At 40.6% G+C, this 19,100-nt stretch overlaps 1 protein-coding gene across 10 annotated transcripts in view; it reads right to left on the bottom strand.

The window, feature by feature from the left end:
• SMG7 (SMG7 nonsense mediated mRNA decay factor) overlaps positions 1-19,100 on the bottom strand; it is a 55,660-nt gene that overhangs the window by 20,942 nt on the left and 15,618 nt on the right. For 9 of the 10 annotated variants that reach the window (XM_074833098.1, XM_074833099.1, XM_074833103.1 and 6 more), the window contains 9 exons: positions 12,251-12,282; positions 10,865-10,982; positions 9,743-9,875; positions 6,287-6,458; positions 5,362-5,433; positions 4,221-4,371; positions 3,736-3,871; positions 1,472-1,634; positions 243-399 (listed from right to left, as the gene is read on the bottom strand). In XM_074833098.1, coding sequence (XP_074689199.1) covers positions 243-399; positions 1,472-1,634; positions 3,736-3,871; positions 4,221-4,371; positions 5,362-5,433; positions 6,287-6,458; positions 9,743-9,875; positions 10,865-10,982; positions 12,251-12,282 — 1,134 coding nt within the window. The remainder of the gene's footprint in view (positions 1-242; positions 400-1,471; positions 1,635-3,735; positions 3,872-4,220; positions 4,372-5,361; positions 5,434-6,286; positions 6,459-9,742; positions 9,876-10,864; positions 10,983-12,250; positions 12,283-19,100) is intronic. The other variant, XM_074833102.1, reaches the window with a different exon arrangement.

Below are 19,100 nucleotides of genomic sequence, written 5' to 3'. Positions count from 1 at the left end.
AAAGTAGATCACTCTGATCTTAAAAAAAGTTACATGCAAACATAAACCCAATTAAAACAGTGTATTTGCTTATGTAGCCCAGAAGTCTCATGTTTTATGAACTTTTTAGCACATACATTCTCTACCATTTTGATGTCTGTAATAATGAGTTACACGATCACTCTTCCCATTACTAACTTGTGTGTCATCAGTTATTATTACTTTATGCAATTAAATGTATCAAAAGCAAGATTAACACTCACTACCGTCTTTCATCAACCACTGCCTCCTGGAAAACACTGGGCCTAAGTTTCAGCCAGTCCATTGAAACCTTCACAGCTGGAAGAGGATATGCAGCCCCAGAGTCCTCCTGGTAGTCATTTTGTAAAGGACACTTGCACAAAACTCCAAGAAAGGACACTAGAAACAGAGCAGAAAAAAATGATACAGGTATGACACTTTAAAGCTGACCAAATAACCTGCGCAATCACATCCCACCCATAAAACCCTGTTTTTTAAGGGCTAGTTCTTTAGAACAAAGTAGCCCAATTACTTAATCTTAAGTAGCAGCAGATCAGAACATCTTTTTTCCCAATAGTTTTCCACCATGAAGTAAAATCTTGGTGTTTTTTTTTCTCCCCTCTCTCCTTTCTAAGTGTCATGGCAAACCATTCAGTAAGTTAATAAAATCCAGCGAGACAAGCCCATTACAAAAATATCATTCATTCGTTTATTAAAAATTACTAACTCAACTATCTACCAGCATTTTATTCACTCTCCCAGGTGAGCTGGCACACAAACGCACCGGAGCTAGTTCTGCAGGCAGGCACCCAGCTCAGACCCGTTAGGGCACACAAGCTGAGAAACAGTAACCACACCAGCGTGACCATGGTGCTTTCAGAACCAACTCCAGGCTGCAATCTGGAGAAATTCAGCTATTCAGAAATTTAGGTGTTTACAAATAAGGCCAGGCTGATCATGGGCTGGATCAGGTTAAGCAAATCAGTGTTATGTGACTAGAGTCTAAAATGCTCTTCACTCCCACTTATCTCCCCATTGATATTATCAAGAGCACAGAAGCAGTTGAGGTCCTAGTTCAGTCAGCTTCAACTTCAGTCCTGTTGAATCAGAACTAGCTCCATTCAAAGCAACTCAAACCGCACTGCGGGCAGCTGTGGAACAGCCCCTCACATGCAGTACCCACTGCCAAATTGGCTCTAACTTTGCACCCACACTAAAGTGCTCCTTCAGAACCAGGGAAAAGATGCAGAGTTCCGTAAGGCTTCAAACAGAGTAAATCCAGGGCATATAAATTCAGCGTTAGTCAGCACTGCTAAATGATCCCGCACAACCATGTTCTCTCTTAACTTTCTCCTATAACATCTATTCCCATCACTTACCTCACACAACCATTAAGCTAGATACTGACAGCAAATTCCTAATGGATCCATATAAAAATGAAATACAAAAATCAGTTAGTTTTCATACTTACTGAAGAGAGCCAGTAACTGTGTCCAGCAGAGCTGCTCGTCCTGGCTGTAGCTGTGCTGCTCTGTTTCATTGCTGAAGTCTCGCAGGTGATGTAGTTGAAACAGATTGATAACAGTAATATGTACTAACTGCTGAGAATTGAAGGCCTTTTGGAATAACAACCTCTGCAACAAAGACACATGTACAAAGGATGTATTTTTATATGGTAAAGCACACAGTTGAAAGGATTAGTAGTTGCTACTTCACTGCTTGACTAATGCTTCTGCCCTTAAGGCAACGTTCATTCTAGATTTTATTTTCAGGTCATCCTTATTAGCACAGCACTGGGCTTCTCAGGAGGACACAGCTGTTAAGCCCAATGTTTTTACTCCTACACCAACTCATATGCACAAGAAAATCAACATCCCCTTGGATATGGTTCTCTTTCAGAGCAAGTGCAACTTTAATGTTCAATGATAGCATTGCAATGCAACTGCAAGAATTGCAGAGGCATGTATATCCCCTGTATTTTTCAGTCTTTCGAAGAAACAGCATGGAGAAGGTGACATTTTAAAAAAACACCCCAGGAAAATTCAACTACTGGGTGGTTATGTATTAAAGACTAATTCCACATCTGACTTCATGGGTCACGGAATGCCGTGGTAGACTAAAATAGCACGAGCTATTTACAAATGCATTTCGGTAACTATGCTGTAAAAGACACCTTTCTCAGAACAGAAGAACCTTTAATGCTTCTTTTGAAGCACGGTGGAAAAAAAGGAGATATCCTAAACCACAGCCAACTTATCTTCAGACACAAAAGTCAGGGAGGCAAGTGGATTAACCAGCATAAGCAACAGATAAGGTTTGGGCTCCATGTGCAACCTTGATTTTTAGTTAAGGGCATGAAGCACTCTACAGCCAACAACTCGAACTGGCAGAGCTGTCAGCAGCAGAACCGTGGGCCTGGCTGAACACTCCCAGCCCTAACAACCACTCTCATTCAGAGGTAAAAATCAGCCACACAGTTACAAGTGATTATCCACCATACAGCCAATTTCACATCCACATTCAACCCATTTAAGTCAGAAGAGTTGCTCTCTAGCAAATTAAGCCTTATGTTGCATAATATAAACAAAAAAGTAATCTAAGCAACAAAGCAGGGCTCAATTAGCTCTCTTAACACCCTGGATCAGTTCAGAAAAATAAGACTGCTCCACACGCCTGAGCAATGCTCATAATTATTGATTATAAGCATTGTGGAAAAAGCAGTACTTGCTCAACAGCCAACATCACACACAAAGAGAGATACAATTATTTAATTTTGAAACAACATTGCTTTAACTCCCAGTGTTCAAGCAGTTTACATTCAAAGCTCATACAATTCACAAGTTGTGGGGTTTTGTTTGTTTTATTTTAAGGAATGTTTGGACCTAGCTCTAGCAGCCCAATTCAATGCAAAAACACAAACAGGCACTGTAAAGAACATTTGTAATTCTTTATATTGCTAAGACCATGTCCCCCTTTCTTAATTTGGAAAAGCATCCACTACATTTGCTCTGTTGAACATATCCATACTACCTGCTCATTTTGCACAAATGAAGATGTTGAAGCAGAGCAGTTTCCAAAAGGCACATAACAGTTAATACAAAGTCCACTTTGAAATAGTACTACCTTGTATAAATACCTTACAAAATTCTCTTTGTTTCAATCTTTGCTATATTGTCCAACTTAATGAGCTGGCTACATAATTAATGGATACCCCTGGATTTTCCAGAGGAAACGTGTTCTGAATAGTTCTAGTCTACACATAAATTAAGGCTGTACTGGAACACTGTTTTTAAAGGTAAACCACTGACAGGAGAGGCAAGTTGAGGAAGATTAAAAGCAGCCTTAATAACCAGTGGGAGTGAATGAACGCAATCCAAAAATGAAGCTCTCAATCCTTCAGGCAACTGAGCCAAGACTTCCCAGATGAATCAAGTGCCTTTCTCAGGTATCCAAGAATCATCCAGGTTAAAGAGCAGAAAATCAACTATATTAATTGATTTCTCCTGTATTTCAACCAACAACACAACACATGACAAATGGGAAAAAAAAATCCTACTATTTGCAGAAGTCAACAGAACTGCTGAGTGTTAGCTGCGATGCAAACCTTCTGTAACTGGCTACTTGAGCTTCGTGTATTTTAACATGTGAAAAAGTTATTATTGGACTGTAATTTCAGAACTCAGCTGCTAAAAATACTCTCCTCAATACAGTAATTAATATGTTGTTAGAACTAACCTTGAACTGTTCTTCCAGCTTTTCTCGAAGAGGGCTCAGCTTCTCCAAGCTCTTACTCAGGTACACATGGCCATGGAATTTAATAAATGCCTTGATGAAGTCAGACACACTCCATCGAGTCTTCACCTCATCACGACTACATCCAGAACAGAAATACCAGACTTCAGTCTTGGGAATTAAACACAGCTGTACATAACATTACAAACTTTTTCTGTGGAGTTCAGGAAAGAAGGAATGCCCATGCAAAGCTACTTTTTCATGTTGGCACAATATGCTTATTTCCTGCATTCACTATTCGCACTCAGGAGCATGCCAGGCACAAACTATTCTTTGTTCCATACATCTGTATGGATGCTCTGACTGGACAGGGGTCAAGGAATTTCTATTTCTACTACCAAATATAAATAACTCCTGGCAAGGGAGGTACATCTGGAAGAAGTCTCCTCCATCTCATCCAAGCACAAATACATTATGTTTAGTCTCACCTTTCCAGTGCTTTAGAAAGTGCTTTTTGTAGGTTAGTGGAGGCAGCTGGGAAAGGGAACTTCACAGCAATGCTTCTGCAGTAGTAGAAAATGGTGGTCAAGTGATCTCCTTTGGAGGAAGCTAGAATAGCCAACTGATTATAAGGCTGACCTAAGGGAGAAAACAGATACAAGTTGTCATGGAGTGAAACGTGCTAGATTCCAGAATAAGTATGTTCACTTGAAAAGGGAGCACAAAGTCCTAACTTGTTCAACAGACAACGTTCATATTCATCTGCTGACCCTTTTCACCCCAGCCTTGTACCAGTACCACTCGAATGAAAAAGCTTCCAAATTTGGGGTGTAGGTTTTTTGTTTTGTCAGGGTTTTTTTCTGTTTTGGTGGTGGGTTTGTAAATATGGCATAAGATTTTTGTCTAAATGAGAAGATACTATCAAAACAAAGGTTTCACCACCGACATTTACCTATTTGGACAAAATCTAGCCCCAGTTTTACCTCATGAGGCAAATCTAGCTGTCAACAGCTGTTTGTATTTTTTGTGTAGCGAGTAAAAACTTCTACAGTTAGAATATGGAGACTTTTTCAGTTAGACTATAACTGGCTAAAAAAATGAATTACTGGTTTCAGCAGCCTGGCTTAAAAGTGATTTATCCTTCTCTCACCATCCCTACATTTTGGACCACTGTAAGCCAATAGCTAAAAAGCTAGATCCCTTAACTAAAGCAGCTCTTAACTTTCATGACAACTTGCAAAATCCAATTTTAGCTACTAAACTTTACAAACTGGCATGTGAACAAACAATAAAAGAAAAAAAATGATGCTAGTAGGCAAGTGTTCATTAATTATACTTTATAATGTATGAATGTAACAGTATAATGTAGCAGTAGTGAAGCCCTGGAGTGAAGCCGTATTAGGTTCTTTGTTTTTAAATCTTCATAAAAAGGAGACAAGTGACACAGATCAGGCAAACAGCTGTTATCTAAATGATTTATCAACAGGTCAGGCTTTGTTGCATGACTGGTTTGGGTATCTGGGGAGGAAGGTTGATATAAAAATCACAAGTTTCTAACTGCCACACAAGAAAAGCAATACCCCAAATCTTCCTTTGGAATTATGAACCTAAAAGGTACCCCTGACTCACCATTAGAAGGGACAAGCTGAGCTGCATGTCTGTAGTAAGACTCTGCCTGGCTGGTCTGATTCCTATAGCGAGCTAAGAAAAACAACAACAAAAAAAAACAAGTTAAGACAAAAAATTCAACTATCTTGCACTTACTTTAACATAACCCAGTCTACCTGAAGAGCATTTTACTATTATTTTAGAAATAAGCATCAGAAGAACACACAATTACATGAAGCAGCATGAAGATTCAAAACACCGAATGTTAAGGTGGTTGTTTTTCCTCAGATCTTATTGTCACAGCTTCTCAGTTCTTATTTAGAAAGATGCTTGTGCCAACAGCATCACATCCAGAGCTACAAAAATTTTTCATACTTCTTTGCACAATCAGCGACTAAATCTGCTTTTAGGTTATTACAAAAGCAATTGCAGATTCCTGTGAAAAGAAAGCTTTCTACAACACATAGTTCTACTTTCATCAACAAAGAAATAAACCTGTTGAACTTAATGTAAAAAAGAAACCTGGTTTATGAAAGGCTGGATTTCTATCTGTTGCCTTTGTATGTAAGATTTAACAGTAACATTTTGAAATGGAGAAGTATGCTAAGCCTGCTGCAACAAGCTTTTGTAAGTTACCGGTTTCAACATTTCACTACGCCTACCAGCCATCTCGTATGCTAGAAGACAGATTCTAGCAAATCACTAGAAAGCTAGTGATTAACTCTCTCCATGCGTTAATGTGTAACTCGCATCAGAAAAGTCTAACAGCATTACTTTCCAGACCTTTCCTACTGTAGCAACCACCAAACATACCACCAGCTACTAGCTACTAATTTGGAGCACACTCGGTCCAGCAGTCGCCCGTGGGATGTACAGATCTCTCTTTGTGAGGGCTGAACACAGGTAGAACTCAATGTCCCACCTCTTTTTCCTTCGAAAAACTCACCGATATCTCCAAGATGGACAAGGCAGTGCTGGCAGATGTAAGAGCAGGAGCTAGATTGCGGCTTCACTATGGCACTGGTGTGCGTCTGTTTATTGCTAATGATTCCCAGCTGGGAAGACTTTACACGACATGGCAAGTCTACATTAAAAACTGTGCACAATTCCTGTAATAACTAGAAAAACAGGTCTAGTTCAGTAGCAGCTAGAGACAGTAATCAGAAAAGCATTGAAACAATAGACAAAACTAACAGAGCATCTCTCGGAGGCACGAATTAACTAAACATATTTAAAATGAACAAGCCTAGGTTACTGAAAGCAAGACTTTAAATTACATTCTCCATCGGGAAGTCATTGAGATCTATAGTGCAGTATTCTGCCACAGAAGAGCTGTGCATCCCAAACCAGAAAGCAACTCAACTCCTGCAATACCTAAATTACTAAGTATGCATCAGTGGAGACTGACTATTAGAGTTCTACAAGTTTTGTTGGATTTTGTGGTTTTGTTGGGGGTTTTTTTGTGCTGGGTTTTTCTGGAGGGGGGTTTTGTTTTTTAAGTAGGACACTCAAGAGGAACACAGTCTTTTTTATACCTTGATGATGTGACACCATTCTTTTCTCAGAGACAATTCAGAGAAAACTCAGAAATTCAGAGAAAGGAATGACACTCATCCTCCAAAGAAGCTTGTTCCAATGTAAGAAAAGTATTACCCCGACTTAAACTTTAGAGGGAAGCCAGAACAAAATCAAGTTTGTAGGCAATGCAAGGCAATGTTGGCTAAGAGTTCAGTGGCTGAGTTGTCAGTAAATATTTGTGCTAAGCTAACAGTGAGACTCTTTCAAAGAACAAGGCATCAGCTACTTGATCAAATACCTCAGAAGCTGATTGAAGGAAAACCTGAACTTTGCCACTTTAATTAGTGCTTTTGAAGTTTTTCCTAATGGTCTCCATCAAATACTCTGGAAAGTAACAGTAACCACATAGCCCTGAAAAGTGTTTGTTCTACTGTGTTACAGGGTTAAAAATGCAAGTAAGAACTGACAGACTTTCTCCCAGCTGGGAAAAACCAGACCTGCAGCAGGGTTCCACTTCCAGATAAAGGTATATAGAAAGCCCAGGGCTGACAGAGATGCACACTCTGTCAGCGACTAAACATGCAATGCAGTGCTTTTGCTTGCTGCAGAAAAAGGTTTGTGTTACACCTCCCTCCCCTTTTGCTCTGTCTTTTATAGAGTAGATAAAAATGCCTAAACGAGAGGGATCTCACAGATGAAAGCTGGATAAAAGAGAAACTTGACATCTTCCAACATGCTGAATTAGGAGAATTCATGCTCTCTTTCAAAGATGTCATTTACACAGGCCTTGCAGTTGGAGAGCTGGTATCTTGCCTGAGCAAAATCTTCAGACTAAAAATGGGATGATTAACATCACAGCAAACAGAGAAAGACGACCCAGTCTGTGGTGTCATACACAAAAAGAGCAAAATTCCCTGATACACTGCAGGGAAGAACAAGGCTTTTACAATACAAATGGCGAAGATGGTGGAAAACCCTTGGCAACCATGCCACAGCCTGTCAAACTGGCTGCTTCAAATAAGCAGCTTTCCAAAAAACAATGCTGAAGGGGAAAAAAAAAAAAAGAAAGATAATCACACAGATTCTGGAAAGAAAAACCTGGGGTTGCCTTGCAGATGTTCAGAATTAACCTAGGAATTGATACAGTAAGAATGACCTACTGTGCATGTTGCAACATGAAGACTGTGCAAATTAGCCATGACAAAGTCTAGTCAGACCACAACCTGAGATATTCAGCAGTGACAGCGCTGCTGAAGCTTACACCAAATGAGGGGAAAAGGGGAAAGAAAGGCAAATTACCTTTAAGGTCATTATCACACACTAACTCCTATTCTCTATAATCTACAAGCTGAAATCTAACATTGGAAAGAGTATGGGCAAAAAACTAGCAATAAGGAATAAATACATGAATAGAAATTTACAATTAACTGAAAACCTCACACAAGAACAACTCACTCAATAACAGAGTTTTGCTTGAGGGGAAGAAAAGTTCCCATAACTGAAGTCTGAAATTCTAAATAATCATTGACAAAAATATAGAATTAAGACTGAAAACGTGCTTGTAAGCCTGGGAGTCTTGAACAAAAAAACAGCAAGACATTATACGTTGTAAATGATACATAATACTCTTGGGGCCAACCACCCTACTTAAATGCACAACTGTGGTAGGCACCGAGTTAGGTATTAGTCAAAACAAAGCTGTATTCAAATACGTATGTAGTATGTACAGACAGTTCTTAGAAAACAACTCAGTGCTCACCATTGGTGTTAGGAGTTACAAGGAAGGGACACAGAACAAAGCACAAAACATTAAGGCATCACACACATCCTCAGTGCTTCTGCATTTTAGAATTCTGCACCTATTTCTGGTTCTTGAATAACTGGAGCCAAGAACAAAACTGATTATCTTTGCTTATCCTTCACTATCTAGGGGAAGTATCATGTTTTTCAAAATGAAAAGGAATTACAACAACGGCCCACAAATTCATATATAGTAGTGAGAAGGTAAATGGGAATTTTTAGAGAAATGGCAGAAACAAAGAACTAAGAGTACAATGAAATCATCAGTTAACACATTTGTTGGGCTTGAGGGTTTTTTTGTGTCACTGCTACTTTTAAACATTACACTTAAAATATGGAATTCTTCACCACAGATCACTGCAGAGACCAGAGTACATGGCTTCAAGAGGGACTGGAGAGTCAGTGAAAGCTAGGCCTCCTCATAGCTAGATGATTCAGATACAAACTAGCTCAAGAAGGCAACAAATGTACAGCCAGAGAGCAAGAGACTAGAGCAAGGAAGTATCATTCTACGTTTTCCTGCTGCTTAATGCTCGCTCTGAGCAGTCAGAGCTGACTAGTGTAGGAGACAAAATAGGGGGCTAAATGGACCTTTGATCTTACCCAAAGCAGTGGGGTTTAGGCTTTAAAGCAGATTCTAGTAGAAGGGAGCTTAAACCGTTGCCGTGTTTTTATAGAGCACCAAAACAACTACCAGATTCATGGAAGTTTCAGATCAGCTCAAGGCTGTGGCTGATCAAAAGAAAGCACGTCACCAGCTCTGTAGACACGTTCTACTGAGAACACTGGTTTTAGCAAGGTATACTGCTTGATCCAGGACAGCAACAGTTTCCTACGCTAAGGGAAAAAGAACAGATTTTACCCATCTAAAACTGATCCTTCCTGCCCTTCCTCAAAGAGATTACATACTGGTAGGATATCGGAGCTTATCCCTCATGTGCAGTTGCTGGAGCACCACAAGAGGTCTGACAGCCAAAACTTTGAAAAGGACCCACACGCAAGCAGTGTAAGGCTGAAGCACACTTGCTTCCAGACTATGCAAATGTACCACAGCCAATATTTTGGGGTTTTTTTTGCAACTTACCTGTGTGTAGAAGCCACTAGCTGCCTCTAAGAACAGGGAAAGGTTCGCCTGAACTTCACTCCGATTTGGATTTGCTCTATTTTTCGCCTGACCCTGTAGCGTCGTGATTTGATTTTTAAAGGCATGATTCCAACTGAAAACAAAAGAAGTGTTTTCCTTTTTACTTTGGAAGTGTCTTATGCAGATAGCATAAGCAACAGGAAAGAACTGTTTAATCACATAGCACCAGACATGGAAATGAAGAATATTCAAATTCAGACAACATTCAGATTAGAAATAATGTTAAATATGGAAGAACTACCTTTCCTCATCTCTCTTAACTAGGGAAAGAGATCATGATACTATATAGCTAACATTAACAGCATTAATATTTGCTTCTAATTGTTTTGGTTTAGGCAACATAGCTCTCTTCTGAAAACAGGATGTGGGGTATAGAAATTTCAGTTAAAAATCATTCAGCATCTGGAGGCATGGACAGGAGAACTCAGCCAGCCTACTCATCCTGCTTCCCTCAGAGTGCCGGAAGAACCACGTGCTTCTCTTAACTAAACCTGTTACAACCCATGTCTGCATCTTAAATAACAGGGAATGGACTCAGGGCATGGAGAAAACCCAACAGGATCTTCCCCTGATACTGAGGTGCTCATGGCACATTAAGAAAGTTCTCTCCTGATATTCTTCCCTCTGCCCAGCCCTACCACAGAGGGCCTAAAGTGAGGGTCTTTGGCAGCTACTCAACTCCTGTTAGACTCTGCTCAAAGGTCCAGGTGATCACAACAGGCAAACTTCCTCCTTTCTGGAAACTCCAAACTTCAGACCTTCCGTGACAGCCCAGAAGACTGGTGTTTCTTTCCTCTCTCCCTTCCATCTAGCTCACCGAAACCCACTCCTGCATGACATGGCTGCTGCTAATTGCCAGAGGTAAAATACTAACCTACTGAATGCTCTTCATCAACTCTGCAGCGCATCCTCATGTTTCACCCGCAGCACAGCTCATTTTAAAGGAAATAAGACAACCATTTCGTAGGATACAACTGCTTTTCTGGAAGGCTCAGGGTTTCCTGCCTGTCAGTCCAGATTACATATATATATACACACACACAAATTTATTGAGGTACTTACAGGTCCTGCTCCACTTTTTTATCTAAAGCATATTCCAAATCGGTCACTAGCATTTTCTGATATAAGTCCTGTAGAGCCTGTCTGGATGTCCAGACTTCCGCTGGACCCAGCTTCGAATCTGAGGAGTAAAAAGAAAAAACAAAGACACAACAGTTTTTGTAACACTCAAGAGTTATTCCAACTGATTTTTCACTCACCTACCAAAGGAAAGAACACAGCACGGTGTAAGATATCCAATGCCAAACACCTGCTTTTATCACAGATTCATCAGAACAGCGAAATACAAGAACTACAGAGGGACTGGGGATTAACTGATCACTGATTAACTGATCGGTCTCCTACAACACCAGAACTAGACATAGCAAAGTCAGAAGCTGGCAAGTTAAAAAAAACCAGAATGGACAGGAGGTGGCAATTCTCCATGTCACTAAGCTGCAGAACTTCTTGCCACTGGATGAATTTAGGAAAGTTTCCAGAGTAGCCTGGAAAAATTAGCAGAAAAGAAATCCATTGAGGGATGCTAAATAGGACAATCCCTGGAGCCAACACTGCTGGTGTTTAGGAGAACAATGTGGGCAAGTACTACTGCATGCTTGCCGTTTCCTAACTCCTTGGTAGCCACCTGCTTTCCACCACTGAAGGTGAATGCAAACACGGCTCCCTGCTATCTCGAGTTACAGAGTCCAATTTCCCATGCCTTGTAAAATCACCTGAGCTGGGACTGTGGGAGCACAAGGGACGGGCCTGACGCCAGGGAAGCCGTTCTGCTGATGGCATAGCCACTCCTGCCGGCTCAGGTGGATCCTGGCAGTTCCCGCGGGGGCTACACCAACCTGCTACATGTACTGCACCAAGGTGGTAAGCAAGGCTGAGCATAGGTACATTATGCAAGCTGCTTGTGCTGCGTGGCTGATACATTAATACAAACTATTTCCATTTTCCATAAATACACAGAGCTTACAACATAGCCTGTAGCATTTTAGAGCATCTAAGGGTTACACTTTCATAACACATGTGGTAGCGTTCAGATCAACATTTCCATCACCCAAGTTTCTCAAAACCACCTAGGTCCTGGCTAATCCCAAATACAACAGTTCCTGTGGTAGTCTGGACAGGCGGCTCTGGGACAGAAGTAGGGGTGTGACCTCCCTCTCCAAATGCTTTAAAACACCCCAAGTCAACTTTAAAAGCATGTGTATTTTTAGACACAGGAGAGGCACAGTTGCTAAAACACTATTTATTCATATACAGAGGACAAACCTTTAACATAACGTCACACACTTTCCAGAGAATTCTTAGGAATGATAAGCATAAGGAACACAAAAGGAAAACAAAACAGGAATCAAGCATTAGCAGCTAGATTAACTGTATAATAAAGGCAATTACCTGTCATGTCAGCCTTCAGGACTTCTGCCTGCCTGTAAGAAAGCAATAATACAATAAATTAGAAAGAGACTGATCAAAATAATTGAATTATGCTAAAGCACATTCATGCAATAGTAAGAAAGTGGGGCCAGCTCTGTAAAAACTGCCTACAACCTACACTGCTATAGCTGACCCCATGCAGTATGGATTTCAGCTACTGTTGTTTAACAGTATGATTTTTTCCTAATTCGTACCATAACAAAAGTCAGCTATTCACTTTTCCCTGCTTAGCTTAAGTCTCTTTCAGCAAAAATACAAACTAGAGAACACTTACACTATATTTTAAACTTTGCCTGGCAGCAGTGTCCTACCATTAGTGATACCTGCTTACCTGTAACTGGGAATTTAACTTTAAGTTGTCACATGTGAAATGCAGTAGCCACCGGAGAGTGAAGCAAACTCCCTGCAGTGCCTGTCAGCACATTGCTACAGCCTTCCTCACCCTCTGTGCTACACTAGTTTTCCTTAAGGAGAGGCAATAAAAAGTCTATGGCTTCCCCAATTACCTCTCTTCCTTGCGCTGCCTCCCTGAAGTCATGGTTTGATCAGGTTTTCAAGAAAAAAGAACATATAGAACATACAGAAAGAATGGCAACTACAGGTGATCAACTACCACTCCTTTGCTGAACATCCTCTGCAAATTCCCACTGCTGGTGGAGGCTGGCAAATAGTTTCTCAAATAGGGGAACACCAGGACAGAGTTCTCATTAAACAAATATTTACGAATGATCATCAATGGCTGGATAGAGCAGGCAATCAAGATGCTACGGTTAAGCACTGCATCAGTGGTACTTGAAACTTCAATAGGCAGCACTGCTGGCCTGTCTGACTGACACAGAATTAACAGAGGCAGAAGGGACACAAGGCTGCCAGGTCCGGCTGGGTTTTGGTGAAACATGCCCCTTTGCTTTTGCTACACTCAAATGTTTACACATATTTTCAAAGACTGCAAGCTTCCCATACCAGACATGGAATCCTCCTAGCATATGAAATATCCACTTCCACCTGCTTCCCTCAGCAAAAAAACTAGATGAAAATCGCACTGTGACTAACATGAAAGTCAGATGCCAGCTTGGGAAAGAATGGAGAGCCAGGAAAAAGCACCACCTAATCCCTAAAGAGGCTTCAGAAACAAGCATATACTCTCTCTTGCCAATGTGAAGTTGTGGTGACTGTAAAAACAGTTTTTCAGGTTGTTCTGGGTTCTACCTACTGGCCACAAATTATAGGGAAGGTTTTGAGATCCACATCAGGATTAGAAAGATAGCATAATAGCGCCGGTGCTTCACTAGGAAGATGTATATTGCCAAGTCCCTTCACAAAATTTCTACGTATTAAATGCAAGAATTATCTATAGCAACTCACCATATTCACCAGTGTACCACCCAAGAAGCAACGGGATGCTCCAAGGGCTTTAATTAAAGTTAAGAATATCTTAACGGGTGCCAGAAGTAAATCTGTACATTCCTCACCTCACAAATTTAAACTATTTAAGATATCTTTTTTTAGCTTATTTCTTTCAAGAAGGTGTTAATACATTTTTTCCAACTCCTAACAACAGGGAACACTGGGAGAAGAGATAACCTATTATTACTGGCAGGCAAGCAATGAAAATTTTAGATATTGTGTCACAAGAAAGCTGAAAGCCCAGGAAAGATTTCTGCCTCGTCCACACAGAGTTAATACAAGGTGCCTCAGTGATGCCCTCCCAGTCACTGCAGCTAGCAGGATGGGAAAGAGCAGATCTTTTCCCCCACACAGCTAAGAAGAACCGACAAAGGATGGCAATCTTCTATGCGTGCTGCGCCTCGGGAGCCTCCGCGATGCTGACCTGCAAGTCTAGTCAAGCACAAAGCTGAGCCAGTTCTGCGATGCTATGACTTGGCAGCTAGAAATGCTACTGCTCAGGAGGAAAAGCTGACTTGCTCAGGTGCTGAAGTCTCTCTTTTTGAACAGCTGGCCAAGTTAATACAATTTGGCTCGCACTTTAAACACCTGCCAGTTGTGCAAACTTTTTCTTTGAGCTGAGAACACGATCTGCATTGCCAAAGCCATGAATCCTACTGAGAGGCTCAGCCCGAGTGGGACACGCAGTACTGCTCCGGCAAACATGAGCCCAATATTCTCCTCCAGGCAAAAAGGCTCTGCCCTTTAAAAGTTAAGAACTGCTCCTCTGAAAATTACTTGTGCAGAACCACCTTCCACCATGTTAAATACTAATCTTCTAAAAGAGCACCATTTTAAAGGCTTGACTTTCATGAAGTTTTGACCAGCTGTTGCCTGGAGCATTTAGATGGAGAGCCTCGACCCCTACATCAGTGCAACTGTCAACAGATGCTCTGTAAATGCATAGCCCTAACGATATGGCTGGACCTGAACTTTTACAAAAAAAAAAATTTTTTTAGAATATCTTTTTTGGAATGAGAGCCTTTAGTGCCAATCTCTTCACTAGCTGTAAAGGAAACTGCCTTTTATATTTTATAAGCTTGCAACACGCTACACTGAGGGGATTATCACTATAATTTTTAATAAAAGGTATAGCAGTTATTTCAATACTTTCTAGGGGCCAAAGGAATTAGTAAAGTAGGTCTAACATTAGCATGCTCTTTCTCATTTCCACCTTAAAACAACTTGTTAACTCAAACAGCTGCATCTACTGTTGCTAAGCCAGGATAAAAGAGGCAGCCTGGGTACCAAACCTGTTCTGCATCAGTGGCAAAATATTAGCATCCCAAGAGAAAAGATGCATTGCCTGTTCCTTGAACAGACTTTACTGAAGGGCCTTTGCTGGTGCTCAGGGACTCCTAGTGGGCACAACTCGGAGTTCACTGATAACAGCAAGAGTTTCTGACAGTGCAAATGGCTCCTCATCTCATCAAGCATCTTTTAACAAACCTTTTTGTCCATATATTTCCTTGCAACGCCTCATACTGAATTTGCATTAGAATGACTCATTGTGGTGTAAAAATACCTTGTCTCCCAAACTTGGTACAGCTTGCTTATACATTTTATCATTTCAAGAACATTCTAAAGTGCTTCCTTGCCCAGTTGGACTCAGCAGTTCAGTATTCAGGTCAAGTTTCCCCAAGTTTGTTGGTCCAAAGCCAAATAAGCACAAACCATAGTTCAAAAATTATATTTCAAGCATCTCTGTTAGATGATATATATCATCTTGCTATACTGTGATAGCTATTCTTTACAATTTCCTAACAAAATATAAACTCAGCCCATGCTTTAGTTCACAGAATCACAGAATTGTCTAGGTTGGAAAAGACCTTGAAGATCATCCAGTCCAACCATCAACCCAACATTAACAGTTCCCAACTACACCATGTCCCTCAGCGCTATGTCGACCCGACTCTTAAACACCTCCAGGGATGGGGACTCCACCACCTCCCTGGGCAGCCCATTCCAACACCTAACAACCCGTTCTGTAAAGGAATGCTTCCTAATATCTAGTCTAATATCTAGTTCAACTGGGAGCAAAACCACAAAAGCCTTCCACTCAATTCAGTGAGATAGTTTGACAGCTAAAAGAATTTTCATTTTATTCAAATATTTGAAAAGCTTCAAAACTTTAAAAGACAGAAGTCAGGACTTTCTTTTGAAGTTCTGAAGGCATAACATATATTAAAATTTAAGTACCCACAGATGGCAAAGGAAACTTTTCTTCTCTTAAGAACCTGGCAGTATATAAAGTCCTGTTTTGCTGTAACTTGGGGGAAATCAGACACTACTGTTAGCCTGCAATGAACCACCAGTTTTAGCAAAGGAAGACAAGACAGACGCATTTTGGTTTTCCATTTTCAAGTTTTTACCATTCTTGATTAAGTTTTCCTACAGAGGAAATGAAAACTGGGTGTTTCCCTTAAGATACTAAACACTACAGAAAACAAACCCCACAATACAGGGATGTCTCTCCCATATACACATTTTCAAGTGTTCAAACCATCACACTGAGAGGCTGAAAGGTACGTCAAAAGATCATGTGGTCCCACTTGCACTTTTACACTAGGACGTTTGCTTAATTTCTTCTTAAAATCCTACAAAAAAGATCATCATACAACCTCCTTCTGTAACTATTTCATCGCCTAGTGATAGTCCAGAAGTTTTTTCTGAAATGCCAACCCCTCTGCTGCACACAGCCCTGGCCGCAGCACACCCAGCTGCTACGCAGAGCTTCTGATCACCGCCTTTGTACAACAGCCCCTTGGAAAAGGCTGAAATCCACACACTGAACCACCAGTTCTCTCTTCCAGGCTAAAACGTCAACCTCAAATTAAGTTTTCTAATTCTCTTATTGCCACCTGACTTTGAACTCCATTCATGTATCACTAAACAAATGGATCTATTTTACTGTTGCCCCCAAATCAGCTCATCTCTGTTTCAATATCTATTCTTCAGTTCCATTATAATTCAAAGCACTCATAACAACTTTTCAGTTCTGCATATACTACACTGCATCTGCAGTATCTGTACTACAGAAGCACAGTTTTGATAACAAGCTTCATTGTCAAGCACAGAAAAGCAAATAAAACAAAGCCCAAGTTTTCAAAGCCAGCAATCTTGTGCTACTCAGCTAAAACCCGTGACTTCTCAAAGTCCGACTGGGCAAAGTCAAGCTTCATTTACACCACACTCTGCATTTACACAGCGAAGATGAGCCAGGCAAGATCTGCTCTGGCATGACAAGTCCTACAAAAAAATGCGGAAAAACCCCGACCTCATAAAAAAAACAAAACACTGGACACAACACTCTGCTTTCCACCGTGGCTAAAGGGGAACTCCACTTGGTTTTCCCCAACAGCCCTGAAGCATTAGCAGCAGTATCAGTTCCCTTATCAAATCTCAGTAACATGAGCCCCCTGATAAGGAATTGAGGATTTTCAGTACTGAAATGGGTAACTAGTCCAGGCTGAACTTATAGAAGTAATCAGAATCCAACTATTTGTTCTGTGAATACTCTACAAACTAAAAACCACATTAAATGGTCAGAGTAGTTTCACCCCAAGCAGGAATTGATATTTCTGTACTTCTCTTTCCCGGAGGTATGTGCAGAAATTGTACCACAATGGAAAGTGCCTGCAGCCTAGCAAGTGTTAGCAAGACACAAGTGATGTCTGACCCGAAGGCTCAGCAAGGGCACTGCCAGAAACTTTTCCTTCTTCTGAACGGGAATAAGAACATATAGAACATACATTTACATAAAATATAGGAAATCCTTTATTTTGGGTAGTGAAGGCGAATTTTCTATGCTAGCATACTAAAAAGTCAAATACACTTAACACACTTAAATTATCACTCCAACACGTGGCAAGGCTCACACCCAGAAGGAACTCCAAAGCAACACCCAGCAACTACTGTTTTAGATTTTCCTCAAAATAATAGTTAACTTCAACAAAAATTTATAATGGCTTAATACCTCAGTGGGTTTTTTCTTTGTTCATATTTAAGTATAGCCGTGCTGATTCAGGGCAGGGGAAAGCAGTAGAAAACACTGACAGCACGGGCACTGAATATTCTACAGCAGATTTAGGGGCGAGTTGGGTCACTCAGCAGCCCCTAAACATTGTACCCAAGACAGCATTCACATCTGGAGTTCAGAGCTGAGCAAAAATTACTACGTGGTTGACAGTTTTATGGGAAATAAGCATTGTCCCTTCCACTCCTAAGAGTAACTACTAACACTTGCTATAATATAAAGCTTTATAGGTAGTTTTTAGGGACTCACTGGGCACTAATCCTTTACAGCTGGTACACTTTGCTAAAGGCTGGATGTCGAAAGATACAGAAATACCTCTGACTTCCCTGAAGTATTTTGTAGACAACTGTATCTCTAAGTACAACCTGTCAAAGGAATACATTTTTATAGCAATCTCAGGATCGTGCACAAACCTAGATTTTCATACCTGAAAAACAGGGAACTTGAGGATAAACTTCATCTTTGATAATATCGCCTGAATGTAACAGGTTCAGACTGCACCTCCAGTTAACAGCCTGACACACCTTTTCCTGAAAGGGTAACTGGATGGAGTCAGGATTTTGCTGCAGTATAGGGAGTCCAATATAGATTTTACTTATTTATTTATTTGTATATAGGATTCAATTTTTATAAGCCGCTTTACTTTATTGAACAAGTTCTTAATGTTCCAAACTTGCAGCGAATTTAAATGACCGTAGTTTTCATAACGTGCTGGAATCACTTGCTTTGGGAGCAGGCAGGTTTTGGCGACGTCAGCTCTTACTGATGTAGCCAGAGATCTTCAGGCTGTGAGTCATCGAGTTAAATGTTCCATGTGCCTTTTACACTGAAAGGACAGTCTTCACAGATATGGCAATGAAAAACACCTTCAACTACCACCTTACTGTCAATTTTATGTGTTAACTAGATTAAAGCTTATTAGTCCTGTTACAGGCAGCTGAAGTCAGGGTACAGCTAATTTCTTTGACCAGTAGATTTATCAGATTATAGCTGTAGATCAAAGCCACACAAACAATTAATTCAGCATCAGCGCAACTGTGCAAGTGAAAAAAAAAAAAACACCTCTGCAAGCAGATGCTAAAGCAAAGCAATCACTACCTGAATCCAAACCCTCTCCACCAGGAATCCTGCTCTATGACCTTCTTGTTCTCACCTCAGCTGAGATGGATGGTGAGAAACCGGGACACAGAACAGGACCTTTTTTAATCCCATCTTCCCTCTTTCTCTTTATGTAGGCTCTATTAGAAGCAACTCATAAGGCTCATCCTCAAAAAACAACTCTTTCCAAGTTTGGTAAGAACTGACAATCCTCCTCCCTGGATAAAAGTA

This window comes from Strix aluco, chromosome 8 (assembly GCF_031877795.1).
Source record: "Strix aluco isolate bStrAlu1 chromosome 8, bStrAlu1.hap1, whole genome shotgun sequence".
NCBI classification, from domain to species: domain Eukaryota; kingdom Metazoa; phylum Chordata; class Aves; order Strigiformes; family Strigidae; genus Strix; species Strix aluco.
Note: the sequence above shows the minus strand (reverse complement) of the source record. Positions and strands in the feature narration are given on the sequence as shown.